This window comes from Ptiloglossa arizonensis, chromosome 3, assembly GCF_051014685.1.
Source record: "Ptiloglossa arizonensis isolate GNS036 chromosome 3, iyPtiAriz1_principal, whole genome shotgun sequence".
Classification (NCBI taxonomy): Eukaryota; Metazoa; Arthropoda; class Insecta; order Hymenoptera; family Colletidae; genus Ptiloglossa; species Ptiloglossa arizonensis.
In genome coordinates this window covers 3,361,101-3,382,206 of record NC_135050.1, presented here as the reverse complement: position 1 = coordinate 3,382,206, position 21,106 = coordinate 3,361,101, and the positions used below count along the sequence as shown (strand labels likewise).

At 34.6% G+C, this 21,106-nt stretch overlaps 1 protein-coding gene across 2 annotated transcripts in view; it reads left to right on the top strand.

The window, feature by feature from the left end:
- The window catches only part of Ckn (CRK like proto-oncogene, adaptor protein), a 66,203-nt gene that overhangs the window by 37,178 nt on the left and 7,919 nt on the right, over nt 1-21,106 (top strand). For both annotated transcript variants that reach the window (XM_076306230.1, XM_076306231.1), the window contains exon 2: nt 19,841-20,119. In XM_076306230.1, coding sequence (XP_076162345.1) covers nt 19,841-20,119 — 279 coding nt within the window. The remainder of the gene's footprint in view (nt 1-19,840; nt 20,120-21,106) is intronic.

Below are 21,106 nucleotides of genomic sequence, written 5' to 3'. Positions count from 1 at the left end.
AGGAATATATATAATAATATATATTATTAGAACATAATTGTTTTATACAGACATCGTCGTTTCTAAAAATCGAATACCAGGAATGTGATTTCTACTTGTTCCTGATTAATATGTAATGTTTTATAGTATATAATATAAATATGACTATTTAAAGTAATTAATACACACACACACACTCCTATCCAAATTACAGAAGAAAGTTGTAAGAATGGAACTTTAATTAGGTGTTCATGGTGTTTACAGATTTTAAACTTCTAATATTTTTACGATCACTATAATCTCAGGACCTGTTCGATTATAAAATTAAACGCAATACTATTTTTATCTTCTTCCCCAAAGAATGAATTCGGAGCGGGCTCGCAATACTTCAAGAACGTTAAACACTTTTAAACGAGATGTGAAAAAGGATATCCGGTTACTGACATAAAAGTTAATCCAACATTTTTAAAAAAGGAGTAGTACAAGAATCAGTTATTCAAATGTTTGAATTATTTTAACACTAAATACAGTAGTATCTATTGTACATACAAGGTGGCAGCTTTCCGTTATTTTTAGATATGTGTAGAAATTTTATTAACAAAAGTTTTACGATATGGAAGGTACAATGATACAACAGTAATCATTCTGTTTTATAGCTCGAAGGCATTCGGAAATTTCGAGATCATGGCTATTTCTTCAAATAGCGATCTTTAATACAAGGTTATTTGATAATAGATAACAGGGCAAAACAATGAGAATTACGTTATAAGATATCTCTTGTACTCGACAAGTACTCGAAGTAGTGTCACAATGCAATATTGACATCGTCAAATTGCAAAGGTCCGTGCACTTGTCATCACTTCACGATTGATTACGAAACGTGCTGCATTTAATTTTTCTTTCATAACTTGTAATGTAGTTCCTGTATTAATCGTTTCACGCAATTTAAGTATTTGCTTATAGGAAGCAAAAAAATAGGAAGAAATGTAAATAGTATCAAATGTTAGGAAACGTAAATAATAGTAAAAGATGTAAATAATAAATAATTAATATTCGGTACAAATAAACCTCTTATGTGAAAATGAAACTGTCAATCAATTTAGAGAAAAAAAATACCAAGAAATGTAAATAATAAATAATTAATGTGGGGGCAGAAAATTCGAGACGTTTTTCCATCGGTACAAATGAACCTCTCGTGTAAAAATGAAATTATCAGTCAATGCGGAAGTAGATGTATTCTTTGTATATGGATGATACTCGAGAAAATTCAATACATGCACAAGCATTCTAATAGGTTGTTCAATCAGATTTGTCGTTCGATGAAACTTATCGAACAATCTAGTATGCATATCCTTCGCGCCATACGTCTCTGTAGATACGTAGAGAGTCAAGAAACACTCCAAGATTGAAAATCTCAACGTCGAAAAAAGATGTGCCTCGAAAACAACGAAATCATTGTACTTAGAGCGGTAAAAATTGATTTTCGTGTTAGTACGCGACAGATTGAACGCGAATCTGATATTACGAGGTGTAATGTTTTAAAAATGTTGACAAAACGTTCTCTTTTGTCAATGGATACAACATCAAAGGCATATAAATAATGATTTTCTTAATACGATATTATTTATCGATGAGGCAAGTTTGACCAATTATGTAATATTGATTATTTATATATAAATATATATATATAAAATTCACTACATGGATAATTCATATCTACTTGTAAACAGTTGATTCCTTTTACACTCTTTCTTATATTTTAGATTAACATTTTTACCGAAAAAGACCTAAATTAGGATCGAAACGTTTAAATATAATATTATTTGTGCATAATTAGTCACAGCCAAAATCGTATACCAAATATCAAAAAAATATTTTGGTAACAGATATGTATCATTGATCTTAATGAATGAAAAATGAAACAAAAGACTATCCATTACGCAATTAGGACCAAGTTTTAAAAAGATTGAAAAGCACTGATATAAAATAATATTTTTTCCGAAAACGTACATCGTTTGATAAATTCGTAACATTGAATATGTTATTAGTGCATCGTCTGATCACTTATCGATTTGTATGAAGATTAAAAACTTGATTTCGAATCGAATAAAAATTTTTCTGAAAACGATATAAATAATTTGGCTACTCGCGATATATTTTTCACGACACGTTGTTAAAAAGTAAAGATCCTAAAGGATTTATTATGTCGAGGAATAATATGCTACCTTTATTATTGATTTGACTCCTGGTAAAAACGAAAGGATTAAGGATTTCTGTAATGTAAAATATCAATTGTTCGTGAAAGGTAGTTATTGAAATGAAATATTGTATAGACTGTCACGAGGGTGTCTCAGTCATCACCGGTCGATTTCAATTTCGCGCTATTTTTAAAACGTCAAACCGATTAACTTGAAACTTGACATTTGTCATCTAGACAGATGGGTAATTAATCATGGAACAGTGCACGATGAAAGAACGCGTGCAAATTATTCGGGCGTATTACGAATTATTTATGGTATTTTTTCAACAAAATTATCCTCAGCGACGAGATGCATTTTCACCTCGGTGGCTAGGTGAATAAACAAAATTGTCGCATACGGGGCTCGGAAAATTCATGACAGGTTGAACAATTGTCAATGCATCCGAAGCGAGTCACCGTTTCGTGCGGTTCTTCGAAAATGATGACGATGAAGTGGTTACTCCGAATGGGAAACGATATCGCGACACGTTGACTGGCTATTTCTACCATCAATTATAAGGTCTTGACTTGGCTGATATTTGGTTTCGGCAAGATGATGCTCCTTGCCACACAGCGAACGAAACAATGGCACTTTTGCAAACAAAATTTCCGCAACGCGTAATTTCTCGAAGAAGTGATGTCAATTGACCACCAAGATCATGCGATTTGACACCTTTAGACGTTTTTCTGTGGGATCGCGTTAAAGGTAAGGTTTATGCCGACGTTCTAGAGACAATTCCAGAGTCGAAAGGCAACATCGAACGCGTCATTGGTGAAATTGATCCGAGTTTGTGCGAAAACGTCATGAAAAATGTTGAAAAAAGATTGACGGTCATTTGGACAACATTTGGAAGATATCTTATTCCATTATTAACTCCCAAGTTTGTACTTTTAAATAAAAAAAAAAAAATATCAAGATTACTTAAACCGTTTGAGTTTTATTCAAAAAGTAAATCGACCGGTGATGTTTGGGACACCCTCTATATTTACCCCTCCAGATATAAAAATCTCTACTGGGGTAACTGTCAATGTAGAACTCTCTTTCTCTGTTTCTTCCATTTGAACATACAAGAGATTTACACACAGACGTGCAAAAATCAATAATTCAAGATTTGTCAAACTCCAGGCACACAGAACATAGTACAAACTCCGCTCTCCACACTCCTGTTCGTTCTCGTCTATCGTTTTTTTTTTTTTCATAAATTTCGTGCACACACTTATTGGTGTTGGGCATCAGTTTTCTCGGTTAATTTTTCTAGCGTCGTTCCTCTTGGATCCTGAATCAATTGTAAGTGTGTTTCTCCGTTAAACTCGTTTTAACACTTAGAAAGCAACGCCCGGGTCCGTTCGGACCCGAGAATATTCGCGTCGTGGATACACACAATGTTGGCCATTATCTCCTTTTTCAAACTACATCGACACGACTATAATGCATTGGTTCTGTGCCAAATAAAAAGTCCAACTTGGGCAAACGATAAGTCAACGTATGCAAAAAGAAAGTGAACGTATGCAAATGATAAGTCAACGTATGCAAACTTTCTTGAAAATTTAGATCAGTAGCGAATATTAGAAAACACCGATAAGAGAGATAGCGAACTTGAAAATAATAGTATATTTTTGCCCGAAGAAGTGATAATTACAATTGAATCCACAGGGCGTAAAATGGTGAAACCGACAAATGTAAGGGATCGAAAAAAAAGATGCTATATGGTACATAGCATACAAGTACACGCACACACCTGTTTCATTCATTATTCTTATTATCATTGGTATTATATTTTGTAAAAATAATCAATTATACGTAATCTTATGTGAGTGTACGTTGGGGTCTAAATGAACTGAGCACCGCCGCTTGCACGGTCACCTATCTACCCTCACCTATCGTACACGTTGTTCTTGCAAATTTGGTGCACACGTTTCCTTTGTTGGTGTCGCGCAGCAGTTTTCTCGGTTAATTTTGTCAGCGTCGTTCCTCTTAGATCCTGAATCAGTAGTGAGTGTATTTCTCCGTTCAACTCGTTTTAATATTTCCACGTGGAAAGTTGTTTCACGTGTCACGCTTTCGGGTACCTACGCGTAGAAGCATTACCGGGGGCGACCTACGCCGTTCTCCGGAAACTCGTCCACCCACCTTCGACCTCGCCTCTTTGCATTCGCCACAACAACGACTCGCTGCTGTCGCCAACTCGAACCTGCACCCGACACGGAACGTTTTTGACAGTCTTGTCCGACTATCTCTGTCGTTCTCTTCGCAGTATTTCGCGAGCGTATCGTTCGGATAACATTGGAAATTAGTGATTTCGTTTAAGGGCGTGAATTAACTCTGGAATAATTCCGTTCGTTGGTTAAACGAGACACGTTTCTCGCGCCGAGTGAAATTTTTAACGGTGTCGTTGCATTTCATAGAAATCCAGAGGTTACTTTCTCTTAAATCTCGAGGCTGTATTTAAATTACGTTCGTTCGTCGAATGTAATCGTAACGAAAATTTCAATCCATCGAGGTGGTTCGAAACAGTAGCTGTAAACCGATGTTTCGCGAACGAATGCACACAGAAGCTCACGCCCAATAGGAAGATCGTTAACATCGTTAAACGATCCATTCGAAAGAAAATAAGTTCTACCATAAATGGCGATCACTGCTGTCACGAGTTGCCTGGGTCCCCCGCCGTTACCACCCGGCAAACGCTTTCTACAGAAGTCTACGAAGAAATTATCCTCGACTTACAAAAGCTTTCGAGACCCGGCCGTTGAGGCCTGGATTCCAAACGGAATCTTCGATATGTCGAAAACGAAAATTCGTTCCCGGGAACACGGTTCGGTGATCTATACGATCAGCAGTAACAATTTGTTCAGAAGCTGCTCCGAGGGCAACTTGAGTGCGCGTAAAACGAGTGCAGTGTTGTCCGCTACTCCTCTTGACAAGTGCATCCAGGCGATTTATGGCAGTTGGAAGAACCTCATGCACCGTAAGTGTAACGCACTGCGAACGTTGCCCGACTAATCGTTGTGGAAAACAGGTCGAATAAATTAGACGAGCGGCCGGCTCGTAACGTGACGAAACATCGGGAGTGTGGCAAAAGTTCGTAATACGTTAAATAACGAAACGCGTAAGCTCGAACGATTATCTTAACGCTCGGGCGATTGGTTTCGTGGTGATTTCTGGGAATTAAAAAAACAACTATTTACATATTTAACGCACCATCGCGCCTAATTATGCGTCTTTAACTTTTTACTCTTAACGAATACTCGTTCAGTTTCTGATTTCACCCATTCAGCATTTATTCAACGTTCTCGATTGTGAGTCCTTATCGAAAAATTAATTTCACAAAGTCGATACGCGTATATTATTTGTACAATAATTATATATAAATGATACGTTAAAGCAATATTAAATTACACACGCTGTTTATTATTTTCAATCGAAGCACTCGATGGTTAAATTTATCTTAACTTGTAACTGAATTAGTTCATTCTTATTTTTTTATTGACCGTTGACAATCGTTCGAAATAAACAAAAAAAAAAACTTGCTTTTCGAACAAATAAGTCGGTGTTGGCTACGCATTACAAATTTGTATATAATCTTTATTTATCCTGCATTCCAAAACTATACGTGTACGAGTATGTTCTCTTCTCGTATATATAACTATACAACTATGTAACTATACGAGTATGTATAATTATACGAGTAAGTTCTCTTCTCCTTGGTCAATACTACGTTTTCCATTCACAGGCTTGCTTTTCATTTTAAGGTTATTATATTATTCTATATTCTTGAAAAGGGTTCGATACAAAAGTAGAAACTTCTCGAATAGTAAATATTCAATAATGTCTAAAATGTATCAAATTGTACACGAAAAAGGTACCATATCGAATAAGATTTAAAATTAACAATTACCGAAATACTCGTAAGCGATATTCGACCTGGTGTCCGTTATAATAAAATATATTATAAAAGTTGTCCTACAAGTGTGATAACCGTCACATTGATCGATAATATTTTCTAATACAAAATAATTCATTTGAGATTATTTCAATAACTATTTATTCCACACCGTATTTGAATATAATGCTTTAACCGAATTCGGAAAGAAGTATTAGTTACTCGATTTAAAAAACTGAAAGTGACCTCTGTATTTTCATAAAAAGAAGACCAAATAACATAAAACCAATTGTAATTATGCAACTTTGATTCGAAACATTTTTTCTTACGGCGAATAATTTACGAGTTATTCGAAGTAATCGCGTTACGAGGCTCACCCTTTATACAGAAAGGAAAAAAGAGGAAGAATTTATTGAAAAATTTACAAGTAATTATATTATTTCTTAACTTCTGCTGGTAAGTGTTCGTTGACACGCTTGAAGCTCCGTTTACTATGTTGCATTTTTCAAATACATGCATACGATGTATTCCGTTAAATCGATAATTTCGTCATCGCGTATAGCAATAGTACACGTGGGTAATATTTCTATTGAAACCATATACATTTGCGCGTTTTTTTTAGAACGTGTCCTTCTTTGCTGTCATGGTAGGAATATTTTTCTACATCGTAACTTGATTCCGATTACCGCTGCCACGATACCGTAAAAGGTACACTTATTTCGTTTCTCGCTTTCTGTACTGTAAGGTCAGGTATATGCAAAAAAAAAAAAAAAAACGACCAAAGCCTGATTGACATCGAATATCATAGTTCCTACAAACGTTCCATCATTCGTGGAGCCTAGCAATACCAGTAGCCGAAACTTCAAAGCGGGGTGGCGCGTGTACAGTGGGACAGTCTTCAATGCAAAAGATTAGTTTCCTTACTTCTTATTATATTTTCACGAGAGTAGCATTAACAGATCGAAGAGATTTTCCTGATGAAATTTAAACTATCCAAGGTATAAAATATTATTTGAAAATTGTAATATCGATAACGTAATATATTAATGTTAATATCCTACTGTAGAACACTTGAGCACGATGATTTTTGTGTTATTTTCTAAATTGAAATCAATAAAATGTGTAATTTGTTATGTCCTACGAGTTACTAAATTCAGGCCATAAATTTGAACTCTTTTTAAGATAATATTAATTTGATTGACAATATTCATAGAACAAAAGATAGCACGAACGACTACCATTTTAGCACACCTTGTAACACCTTTCTCAGGAATATTATTTAGTATTTATTCGTGTTGAGTAGAGCTGCAATGGTAAATCAGTATTATTATATTTGTAGCCAATATAATATGTCGCAAAGAAACTCATAATATCGAATACGTATTCGTACTTAGATAATAAAGGTTGATTATCTGTCGAAAGAATTGATTTTAGGATCTATGTACATTGATTAGGCATTTTGTACTCCTTTCGATAAATACTACAAGCTCCTAAAGTTTTGAAACATTTTTTGCCACTTTATATCTGTTGACAGTAAATATAAATATAATAAAATGTACCTACTTTTTTCCACTTCATCATTTTTTTCATCATTTTTATTCTTTGAACAAACGGTGAATAATTTTCAATTCGGAGACCGCTGATAATTGCGATTAAAAATTGAAACTGAAAAATTTCTCAATGAATCGAAATCCATTCATTATATTCGAGGTCGTATGAACTCGTACAACATTTAGTTTTTAAGATGTAATTTTTTATCTTTGACAATTATTGTCCGAATGAAAACTGAAAGTTTGGGAAGGCGAATACACAGTGAAGAAAAAACTTGGCGATGGTATACGTAAAACAGAAAATATGTATAACGATTGATTATCTCGATTTCGATCGTGATCGCTTGAAGTTACAGCGGTCTACAGTTCGCAGTCTGCGATCTTTGAAGTCGCGGTGATTTCAAGGACAACAATAAATACCCTGTATAACCGGAATTGCGTAATTGAAATTCAAAACCACTTATTCGAGGTTACCGCCAATTGGTTAAGCTCATCTGAAAAAAAAAAGAACGTCATAGTTTTTCTATAACGAGGGCTTCAGTTTGTCCTGAATCGTCTCGTGGTGAATATCGTAAATTGTGAATTGTGAAAAGTAAAAATGGAAACTGAGAACATTAATGAAAAAAGCGTAGAAAACGTTGAAATAAGGTTGCTATTTTTGATAAAAGAAGAAGAAATAAAATTACTGTACGGTTTTGATTCGATAAATTAAACGAAAAAGATTGTTCAAGGTTGTTATTTTTTATAAAAGGAGAAAAAATAAAATTACTGTACGGCTTCGATTCGATAAATTGAACGAAAAAAAAGTTCGAGGTTGTTATTTTTGATAAAAGAAGAAAAACTAAAATTACTGTAAGGCTTTCGATAAATTAAACGATGAAGTTTGTTCGTGCATGATATGCAAAGAGATTTGAAAGTGAAAAAATTCTACAATTACAACTCTCAAGGGACATTTTGAAAAACAGTATAAAAACATAATATAAAAGTTCAGACAGTAACAACAGAATTACAGGTATTAATTTCAGCGGAAGTGACATACCATCAACCTCAGTTACGTTGGATGCAAAGACTTAAAGAACGAAGGAGATTACAGAAGACAATGCGAAAAGCCAGTCATTTTCAATTGTTGCGGACATAAGGTTTCGGAATCCAATAAATATATCAGAACCCAGGTACATTATGCCAAGCCATGCAACTTTTGCACATTATGTATGTTCGACGGATTTATGAAGTAGAAAAGTTGAAAATTTCAGAAATGGTTACAAAAAGTATGGAAACAGTATATCAATGTGAAGACATAACAGGTTGCTCAATAAGTCTTGTCGTTCGATAAGAAACGGAGCTATTAGGTTCGTCGTTTTATTCTTCTAAAGATGGTACTTCGTGCAGATCTCTCGACTCATTCGTATATTTACAGTTATTCAAAGTTGAAGTGTCATAATATTTTTTTACAATGGAAAAACAACAAAACTTATCGAACAACGTAGCAATTCCTTCCTTTATGCTAAATTTCAACTTTTATATAAACATATTTTTCCATCACTTGAATCTGTGCGACAAATTCAATCCTCAATCGATCCCAATAATTGCCTCTGTGAATATAAACATTTGATAACCGAATACATAACCCAAAGTTGAATGTTATGAAATTTTTGAAATATTAAGTGCATAAGAAAGATCTCGCGGTTCTTTCAAAAGATATATTTATTCTGAAGAAATATACAGAATATATTAAACTTAAATTTAAGATGTTCATTGATATTCATCGATCAGATTTACAAAAATGGAAACTTTACTGCACAATATTAACGATAGCATTTCTATATCATGCACATAACAGTGCACTAAAATAAGTTTCGTTTAAAACGAGTTAATTAACGATGTGAAGTTTATTATAAAATTATATTTCATTGTCGTAACGATAAGAAAAGAGGCATATTTTGTAAAGTTATTCCGTCTTTGCAAGACCTGCAAAATGTTAAAAACAAATTTCATATTTAACAATCTTATTTAACTTTCATTATAAAAGCACGTGTGGAATTTATGGAGATCTTGTTTTACAAATATTTGGCAAGAAGTGCCAGTAAATATAAAATAATTTGGCCAGTAAATATCAAATAATTTGGCCAGTAAATTCAAAATAATTTGGCCAATAAATATAAAGTAATTTCCATTTCAATTTATATTACTTTTTGCCACTGATTCTTCGACGAGAAAATGACTCATCTTTCGAAGCAATAAAGTTAACGACCTAACTTTTTACTTCGACTTCGTTATAAAAGTGAGAATCCGTAAGATCGTGTTGCATCGATAATTACAACACGTGGTCTCGCATTGTCGTGGAGAAGAATGATTTTCCGTTGTTTCGGTACGCAAATTGAACGTTTCTTTAACAATAATTTATTCAAACGTAATAATTCTTCTGTACATCGTTCCACAAGTTTGACCTGGTTTGTGAAGTTCATAAAACAGTATTCTATTCTCATCCAATCAGATATAGAGAGACACCTGATGCCCTTAGATATTGCATTTTTGTATTATTCATTTGGTTTTCGATTGTCATTGGATATCCATTTTTCGTCTCCTGTAACAATTTGCCACCAGAAATGTTGTTTCGTATGTCTCGTAAATAATAAAAGACAAATGTCGAAATTCGAGCAGCCAGTCGCGAACTTTAATTAAATACTATTCTATTAATTAAATACCAATCAATACGATAAAATTCTAACATATTCTATCTTACCTTGATGAAACATTACTCACAACCTTCTTGTGGTTTTCATTGAACAAAGACAACTTGAATGTTTTGAAAAGTAAGTATTATTTACGAAGAATGAATTATACATATTTATCGTAAAAGATTACCGTTAATTATTGTGTAAGATTTTGTAGCAGACTCTACATAGGAACAACGAAGGTCTAAATTTTAACCAACCAACGAATAGAATACAATTTCTTCAACTTTATTCGTTATTCAAAGCTTCCGAATAATGTTGATCAATTTCATTCAAGAAACAAAGACTCGTCCTTACGTAGTCGATCGTCAGTTACAATTTCATTCGAATGTAATCAAATTTCGTTGTTGACAAATTGAAAATAAAAATGTTCTCATTTTACATTATTTATTCGATAGAATAAACCATTCACTGATTCGTGAGACTTTTAAAATAAAAACTAGGTCAAACATGATACTGTTTGATTTAATTTCTACAAAAGTATTTTAATTTGTTCATTTGTACTCTTATAGTTTATCATTTCTTAGAATTTTTCTACCAAATTTACTGTTTACGGTATTCTTATAAAGTAACTTCTTTAATCAATATTTTTATTACAACGATTGCATGTCCCGGACAAACGACTACTTGCGTTCCCTCGATCGAGAAAGTAGTAATAATCAATTATGTAGCAATGAAAAACGATCCAAATGGTATCACGTTTGATCCCATTTTCATTACGAAAATTTAAAAAGAATCTTCCGTTGGTACAACTCTCGTATAAGTAAATAATATAAAGTAAAAAAGTTTTTACTTTCAATTCGTCCCCAACGAAATCTAATTGCACATACTAGGAACATGATCGTAATTGGCGGTTGACTTCGTAAAGGCAAGTGAACAGCCGTGACGGCGTTTTTCAACCGTTAAGAACCGGAAAACCCTTCTCCGATCATGGTCACTCTCGAAGCCAGGTCTTTCTACACAAAGTCGGACACTTTTTGGAGCGCCATCTTGGAGCTTCTGGATGCGTGCAGTGAAGACACAGCAATAAATACAAATGATTTAAAATCAAAAGCGTTAAACTTGCTTGAAACGAACCTGATCTTTTATTTAAAAGAGAAATGAAAATACAATTTCGTTTGTCGGAAGATTTGCAAAAATACCAAGACTTTAAAATTGGTTATACGAATAACCAATTATTGATTCGAGTTAACGCAGCATCGAAGCCCAGGTCTCGTCAGCAGCCAAGCTGTTGCACCTATTGTTACATGGGAAATGCGATTGTTGCAGTGTATAATACAGTTATACAAATATCGAGAACTCACGCTTTGTCAATGACACTTATTGTTGGAAATATTCAAGTTACCACTGTTCAATGAAAACCATCACAACCGATGATGAGTATTCTTCCATCGAAATAAATTGAAATCCAACTGTACCACATCGATAAGCGTGTAATTGAATAAATCATTGTTCAAGCAGTTATTTAATTTACAATTTTAACAATTTTTTACAAACATTTCGCTGATAAATACAAATATTTTGTATCTCTTTGCTGGTTTAACAGTTATAATTTGTCGAGAACAAATAATTAACATCGTACTTCGAATAGCTATAAAATCGACAATTTTCAAAATTTCGAAAAATCCTTCGAGATACGTGTAAATATCAGCGAAGACTGACAACGTATCCAACTTTCAGCAGAATTCGAGCTGGCACTCCAAAAAGTGTTTCCGATTTAGATAATTCAGTGATACTTTATTTAGATCATTTTTTTTTATACGAATTTTTTTAATTTTGATCTTTTTCGTTATATCGTTGCACACTGTTAGGAATAAATTGACAAGGTTTATTCAATTACACGCTTATCGACCTAGTATAGTCGGATTTCAATTTGTTCCAAAAATTGGCATTTTTTAACATCCTGCTTTGCTTCTGAAGAGATAAGAGAGGTGATAACACACGAGGAGGCTGGGAATGTATTCGGAAATCTGAGTCTTGAGCGTCATGTTCCAGAGATACGTTGATCACGGCGGACGTGCATCATCCAATGTGAATTATGTTCTGTTGAAACTATTATACCAAACTGCACAACGTGATTTATTGTTTCCGAAACGTATGCGTTGAACCGTGCACACAGTTCGCGCGAGTTCTTGGAATCCGCCATTTTATGACAGAATTAGCTCGCATACTGAGCTGCCGAACTATGCCTACGATTGTCACGCAGTTTTTGATTTTCCAAACAATTCATTACCAGCCATTACTGCAAAACAACTCCAAGCCGATCGAGAACCTTTGTTCAAACTTTCAATTTTTATTGACAATGCTTCCCAGAACTCCAGGTCAATATCGAGAAGGAGAAATTCCTACTCCACGTTTTCCCTTCTTTCAACGCAAAATTAACCAAATCTCGCACATCCATGCTCACTTCTCCGATCTACTGATTTACCAATAGGAACACGTACCAAACCAATGCAAATAGGAAGTACACGCGAAAAATCGGACATTCCGTATTAAACATTCAGTCCACATTCCGCGAGCGTTATTCGTTCAATCGACATCATTTTGTGATCATACCGTGTTCGATCGTTCTATTTATAATTAGAAAGTTCACTTCGATGGTCAAGTGTGATCAAATATACGTCTACAATCAATAGAATTTTATCTACAATACTTTCAACGATATCGATAACATTAATTTGATCTTCGTGAAGCGCAGTCGACGAGATACGATCCAACTTCAACATTTCTCTCCGACTATGGCGCAACAGTATACTAGGTTGTTCAAGAAGTTTTGTCGCTCGATAAAATGCAATATGTCGATCTTGCTCCCTGTTGTACGGAGGTAGTCCCAGGAGTACCTGACCTAACAAAGAAAACACAAAAAATTTCGGAAAAAGTATCTTTATTTCTCTACATAGTCTCCTTTTAGATCGATACACTTTTCTCAACGATATTCAATAGCCTCGATACCCTGTTTATAGCGAGAAGACTCCACCTCTTCGTTGTTGGCAAATCTTTTACCAGCGAGCCATTCTTTAAGTTTCGAAACAGAAAATAATCCGAGAGGGCTAAATCTGGCAAATGGAGTGCACGAGGAAGTAATTCGAACTTTAACTAATCGATTTTGGCCATTGCGATAACGGATGTGTGTGAACCGGTGCATTGTCTCGATGAAACAAAACCTTCTTTTTCGCCAAATGCTGCCGTTTATTCTTGATTTCATCACTCAAGCGCATAATACTCGTCGTTGATTGATTTTTCTTTCCGAAGATAATCAATGAAAATTATCCCACGCGCATCCCAAAAAACTGACGCCGTGACCTTGCCTGCAGATGGAACTGTCTTCGCCTTCTTTGGAGCCGCTTCTCCCCTTTCGGTCGATTGTTTCGACTGTTCCTTCGTCTCAGGTGTGAAGCAATGGACCCGTGTTTCATCCACGGTTATGAATCGACGCAAAAACTCGGCTTTATGGCTGTGAAACCTCGCCATACCTTCGATCGAAACATCCTCACGACGCTGTTTTTGTTCCATTGTGAGTAATCGCGGCACCCATCTTGCGCACAGCTTTCTCACGTTCAAATTTTCAGTCAGTATGCAATGTACAGCACTTCTTGATACGCCTACCGTGTCTGCTAGCTCATTCACTTTCAATCGACGTCATCCAATACCATTTGGTGGATTTTTGTCATCATTTCAGGCGTAGTCACCTCATTTGGTCGACCACTGCGATGTTCGTCTTGACAGTTCGTAAGGCCTCGTTTAAACTCTGCCACCCAATATTTTACAATTGTAAACAAAAGAGCAGACTCCCCCAGAGTAGGATCCAGCTCCTCTTTGATATCGGTCGGAGCAAGGCCTTTCGAATGAAAGTATTAGGTCATCGCATAACGATAACCAATTTTTTTCCATTTTTACAAATTCACTGAGAGCGTTCGCTGTTAATGGTTACCAAACAACCACTAAACAACGTAGCGTAACCTTCATATTTAAGCTTTATAAAGTCAATACTTTCTGCCTTAGTCAATCTTCTCGAACAACTACCACTATCTATACGTCAGGTGAAATAGTCCCTCTTCTGGGACTATGCTCGTATCTCATTCATTGTCTTCTTTGAGAAGCCCATTTGAGCTCGAACAGTCCCGAAAACAAGTCCTCGAATCGACCATGAATTTAATTTAGTCAATGAATCCGATTTTTGTCAAAAATACGCAAAAAATGTATTGCATTACAGTAGAGGTACAGAGGCTACAGTATTTGATCAAAAATTCGATGAAATCGATCGAAATTTGAACTTTGGTTTACGTGTACAACTTCGTTTGTAAATATTAAGACATCGTTATGAAATTACTAAAACTTTTCAGAAGTATCATCTAATTCGATAAATTGGACCATGCAAATTTTGTATATCTCGTCGGTGAATCCACCGTGTTTTTTTGATTACTGCTTTTACTAATTTTGGTATTTGTAATTTGAATTTTCTAATTATTTCTGCTGTTATTCGATTCTGTGGCTTTCGTGAAGCTCTTCTTAGACTTCCCGGTCTACTTTGTCCCGTGGTTTCTTAAAATTGTTAAATATTTTCCTTTGTTCAAACTTCAGTTGATTTTTATTAGATCACCAGTCACATTTGCCCCTATACAATTCCAAGTCGTTATCGTTCATCCTCGGTGTTTTACCGTTAGCAGAATGCATCCATGAATCATATTTTCTCGGTGTCTTCTGTACTCGTCATCTGCGATCGAAGATTTCAAATTTTGTTTCGTCTGACCATAAAACGTCTTTCCTCTTCCACTGATTAGTTTGCTTGCTTAATCCAATTGTTCTTGAAGTACGACGAAGTGTTCACTCGCTGCCATTTACACCGAGTTCTCGAGCTGCAATTTTTGAACATTTCTGGGAATCCGAACGAATAATTGTTGCAATTTCACGAGCATGTCGATCAGAAATAACTTGCACTCTTTCATTTTTACTTGTCGACGAAGCATACACGTGACTTAATTTTTTTACAACTGTGCAAGATACTTGACATTCTTGAGCGATTTATCGTAAAGAAGATCCGTTATTACATAAAGAAATAATAGAATTTTTCTTATCTTCACTCGATGGTTTCGTACTGCCTTTCTATTTCAAAATTATTTCTGAACTAGAATAATATTTAGCGGATGCCAAAGTTTACAATAACATTGATATACATAAGAATGTTTGTTTACAATTCGTATTGACCTCTGTTAATTATTACGTACTTTGTTTAAATCTTAGGCAGCGTGCAAAACTATAAACATGGCACCGTATATCTGTTTACGTTATTGTCGTTACTAATAAAAGAGACTGATAATTTTTCATTTGAAACTATTAAACTAATAACTTTGCTTGCATTGATCGAATTAGTCAATGTAAAATGTACTAGTAGTATTCGATTAATCAGTAATGTAACTATATACAGTAATGTAATATAAACACTATACACAGGTTGTTCGATAAGATTTGTCGTTTTTTCCATTGTACAAAATACTGTAATTACTTGAACTTTGAACAACTGTAAATATACGAACGAGTCGACGGATCTACATGAAACTTCACGCATGTTCATCGCACAGTAGTATCATCTTTCGAAAAATAAAACGACGAGCCCAATAGCTCCGTTTCTTATCGAACGACGAAACTTATCGAGCAACCTATTACATCTCGCCATGTACCGAGTGGGGTAGCCGACCCCGGTAGTATTTTCAGAATACGCAATTGGTATGGAACACGCTCGCGACATGTGGGCCCCTTCATCACATTTGATGCATTTAGACACAGGTCTAGATCTAGAACATAAACGTGCGGCACGACCCACCTGTTTCCAAACATAGTACCGAAGTGCTTGACGATTAAGCTCCATCGAGGGCGCTCCAGTAGCTGTTTGTCGAGGTTGCTTTCAAACGTGTTTCCGTGCTGTGGAGATCCACTCGAAGATCGTTAAGTTTTTCTCGCGTAAGCTGAATGTTCTTGGATAATCGTTATTATGTTCGCTACCAGACATCCGCAACAGTTCCTCCTCTGTGCGCCGAGTCGTTTTAAAGTTGTTAGTTTTCCACGGGATAAGTAAGACGCCATTCATGCCGGAACGAAACTACCAATTTACTCGGCCCTTGCTTACAGAAATTCAAAGAGCGCTGTCGCGAAAGTAAGGAATCGAAATACTTGTGCTGCTTTTATCCGAAATGAAATTCATTTCGATAATATAGATGGTCACGGTTAAACATTTGCTCGTTTAACGATCAGATTTATTTCGATAACATAGATGGTCGCGGTTAAACATTTGCTCGTTTAACGATCAGATTTATTTCGATAACATAGATGGTCGCGGTTAAACATTTGCTCGTTTAACGATCAGATTTATTTCGATAACATAGATGGTCGCGGTTAAACATTCGCTCGTTCAACGATCAAATTTATCCGCACGCGCGCATATTTCTAAGTATAAAATATACATACGATATTGACATTCCAATGGGTACACGATGTATATTACGTTGTACACGGTGTGTGATAATGTGTTTTTTGTAGTATAATCCGTATATGGTATTTTTCTAGAGTATATGGTATTTTAGTTTTATACGATATGTGATTTTTTGGTACAGTTCTTGGAACGTTTGTGCGGTGCCCATTATATATTTTACTATGTCTACGAAGTGTGCGTCGTATTTGTTGTGAACTTGTGTCATTGTCTGTTATTTTTATGTCGGATGATATACACGTTACACACAATATAATACAACGCACAACGAGTGACACATTATTTACCACGCAGCACACACCAAATAACGCACGTACAGTTACTCACAAAATAAGCAAAATAACGTATTTCGTTTTTTTAATTAATATTGCATTCATAATTATCTTTGACAATTTATACCAGTATAAACTTTGATTAATGTACTTCAAATTATTATAGATCACAGTTAATTAGCAACTTGTACGCATTTTATGTAAAAATATTTTATTCTTCGGAGAAGCAACAAAAAACATACGCAAAAGTAACCGTCCAGAATCGATCTTTATTCCATGGTTATTTATTTACGATACATTAATACTTTGTGGGATATCCCCGTGATTTTATTATACGTACTGATCTTCTATGCACTTATTGGACTAAAGTTTGTTTGTAAAATTTGTATTCATTTTCTTCCATTCGGTTGTCAATATATTTTTTAATATTTCCTTGGTGACTGATCTATGTTCTTGTACAGTATGTTTTAATTCCGTCCACAAATTCTCAATGGGGTTGACGTTGGGTAATTGAGATGGCGTATTTAAGGATTTTCATACATCGTAAAGGATCCATTCTTCTGTAACTGTTGAGGTCATTATCTTGTTGCAAGATAAACTTACTTTACAATCTCAATTTCTCGGCACTTATTTTTAAATTTTGTTTTAATATATCGAGGTATACAAATCGATCTATTATCCTACCAATAAAATAGAGATTACCTATTCCAGAGACTACCATGCACCCCCAAACCATTACAAAATCACTACAGTACTTACTTGGTAGCAAGTTTTCTTTATTCATTTCTAGTCTTGGTTGTCTTCAAATTCTTTTTCGACCAGACGAATTCAAAATTTCAAATTTACATTTGTTACTAAAAATAACTTAATTCCAAAAATCTAGGTATTTTTTGCAAATTCTATTCGTTTTTTCTTGTTCATCTCAGAAATCCATGGTTTTCTTTTGGCAATACGACTATGGTAAACAGCTTTATTGAGTGTACGTGTAAATTTGCCTGGCAGTGAATGGGTTAAACTACTCGAGTATCCATCGAGTATCTCGTTATATTTCTACCAGAAACTGATACATCTTAACCTCGATTCATTTAAATTTATCTCCGATTCTATCGATTGTTTAAAACATCGTTGTACTTTTCAACGATAATTCGCATAAGTGTTTGTTTAAGTAGTTTTGTTCCATTAAAAGATTTTCGAGTTGGTGTTGTAACTTACTTTTGATAAAAAAATCCACATAAACGAAACGAAAGGAGAGACACACGTAATGGTAAATAATTAAGTAAGAAGGAGCCACAGAGTTTGCGATTCACGTGAATAAGTTTCAACTAAAAATAAGGTCGAGAAACAGAAAAATTTGATAATTTTCGCGTTACTATTTAACTGGATAAGCATGTACGTATTTGTGTCTTTACGAACGAGACACGTGATTAAATAAAATTAGGTTTAAAATAGTGTGGTTAAATTGCAATCGAGTGAAAATACTATCTATATAACGACATCAATACTCTAACGATGCAAAGACACTTGAACCGATGCGACGTGTTTCCCAACCTTGAACTTTTCGATTGCAAACACAAACTATGGTTATTTTTGTACGACGAAAACCGAATTCTATGAAATTTTACTTCCGAATAAGTAATCGAATAATAAATGTTACCTATCAATGTATGTGTATGCTATGGTCGCTCGCACGACCAACAGACATATAGTACATCTCATTTGCTAAATGAATCAGGTGATCAGTTACAAATACAAAGAAATAATAATATAAATCTATGTGCTTTTCGATCACAAACACGAACTATGGTTGTTTTTATACGACGAAAACCGAATTTTATGAAGTTTGATTACCGAATAATAAAAGTTACTTATCAATCTATGTGCTTTTCGATCACAACCAATACTCTGATTATCGATTGATCACAACAGTAACTATGGTTATTTTTATACGACGAAAACCGAATTTTATGAAGTTTGATTACCGAATAATAAAAGTTACTTATCAATCTATGTGCTTTTCGATCACAACCAATACTCTGATTATCGATTGATCACAACAGTAAGTATGGTTATTTTTATACGACGAAAACCGAATTCTATTAAATTTGATTTCGGAATAAGTAACCTAATAATAAAAGTTACTTATCAATCTATGTACTTTTCGATCACAACAGTAACTATGGTTATTTTTATACGGCGAAAACCGAATTCTATTAAATTTGATTTCCGAATAAGTAACTGAATAATGAAAGTTACTTATCAATCTATGTGTTTTTCGATCACAACCAATACTGTGGTTATCGATTGACCACAACAGTAACTATGGTTATTTTTATACGGCGAAAACCAAATTGTATTAAATTTGATTTCCGAATAAGTAACCGAATAATAAAAGTTACTTATCAATCTATGTGCTTTTCGATCACAACCAATACTGTGGTTATCGATTGATCACAACAGTAACTATGGTTATTTTTATTCGGCGAAAACCGAATTCTATTAAATTTGATTTCCGAATAAGTAACCGAATAATAAAAGTTACTTATCAATCTATGTGCTTTTCGATCACAACCAATACTGTGGTTATCGATTGATCACAAGAGTAACTATGGTTATTTTTATACGGCGAAAACCGAATTCTATTAAATTTGATTTCCGAATAAGTAACCGAATAATGAAAGTTACTTATCAATCTATGTGCAGTTGGCGGCATGAACCGGCCGTCCAAAGCAATGACCCAGGCGAAGAAAGTGGCACCACCGGCTGTACCCGATGTGTTTCGACATTCAGGCTCCTCTTTTGGTTCCGCTGGATACGCGAGCAGCGAAGATAGCTGTTTCCTGCCCGGAAGCGGACCAGGCGGAACGACGGAAGATGGTTCTTACGGGATGCCATCTGGAAAGAGTCCGGGACCTATTTTCACACATCCTGGCTTCGCTTTTCCACCAGTCGTGGGCAAATATGCTCATGCCGAGGATCAGGGTAGGATGCTTTATATTGCATACACCCGACAATGTTATTTATTCGCGTACCAAAATATCGTACACCTTCGTTTTATCTTCTCTACTCTATTAACAAACAGAAAAGTACGGTTCACTTTTTTAGCGATTTATTACTATTTTCGCATATCTCTCAAGCTCGATAATATTTGAAATCTCTGAAATCTCTTTACCCGAGTTTACTCCCGTGAAATGTTTCAGGCAACAGTTGTTCGATTTCGAGGGAAGCGACGACTGGTGCTACTTTTGTGATTCTAAATGGAGGGTGTCGTCGAAGATCATTCAGAGTTATCAATTTTTAAAAAAATAGAACGATACATTTTTTCATTTATCTTCCAATAGACATTTTTAAGACGAGCACAATATCCTACAATTCGAGGTCAATGAAATTATTTTTTTTCAACAATCGAAACGAGCGTTTCGGCGATTTACATACTTAAAATCGCATACAACACGATTCAACAAATTTTTCTTTATAAAATAATAATAATCAATATAACGTATCTTTACTATAACGTAATCAAATCATCTTTTTTAACAATACGTCGATGAAACAAATTTTGTAATTATGCATAGAAGTCAACTGTCGGTAAAAATTGTACAAATAATTATGTTACGATAAAGTGTTGTATCAGTTTTTTATATGAATATTTCACAAGTGGCTCACAATTAATTTCGTTACATCTTGGTCGTCGAGGAATTGATTTCATTAAATTTTTGTAAAATTTTACCAATAATAATCGTTTATTTTGTACAGCTTTCTCGAGACTTTCCTTGTTTTTAATGTTATATGATCAGATCTTTTTATTGAATTCGTTCCATATAAAATCACACTTTTCCAAAAGTTAAAATATTGTTTCCTAGATATATCTTTTACAAAATTCAAGTCTTTTAAAAATGTACTCAATTTTTTGAAAAATTGCACACTTTTTGAGTTTATCTTCCTGTTTGTTCTTATTTTTTTTACTTT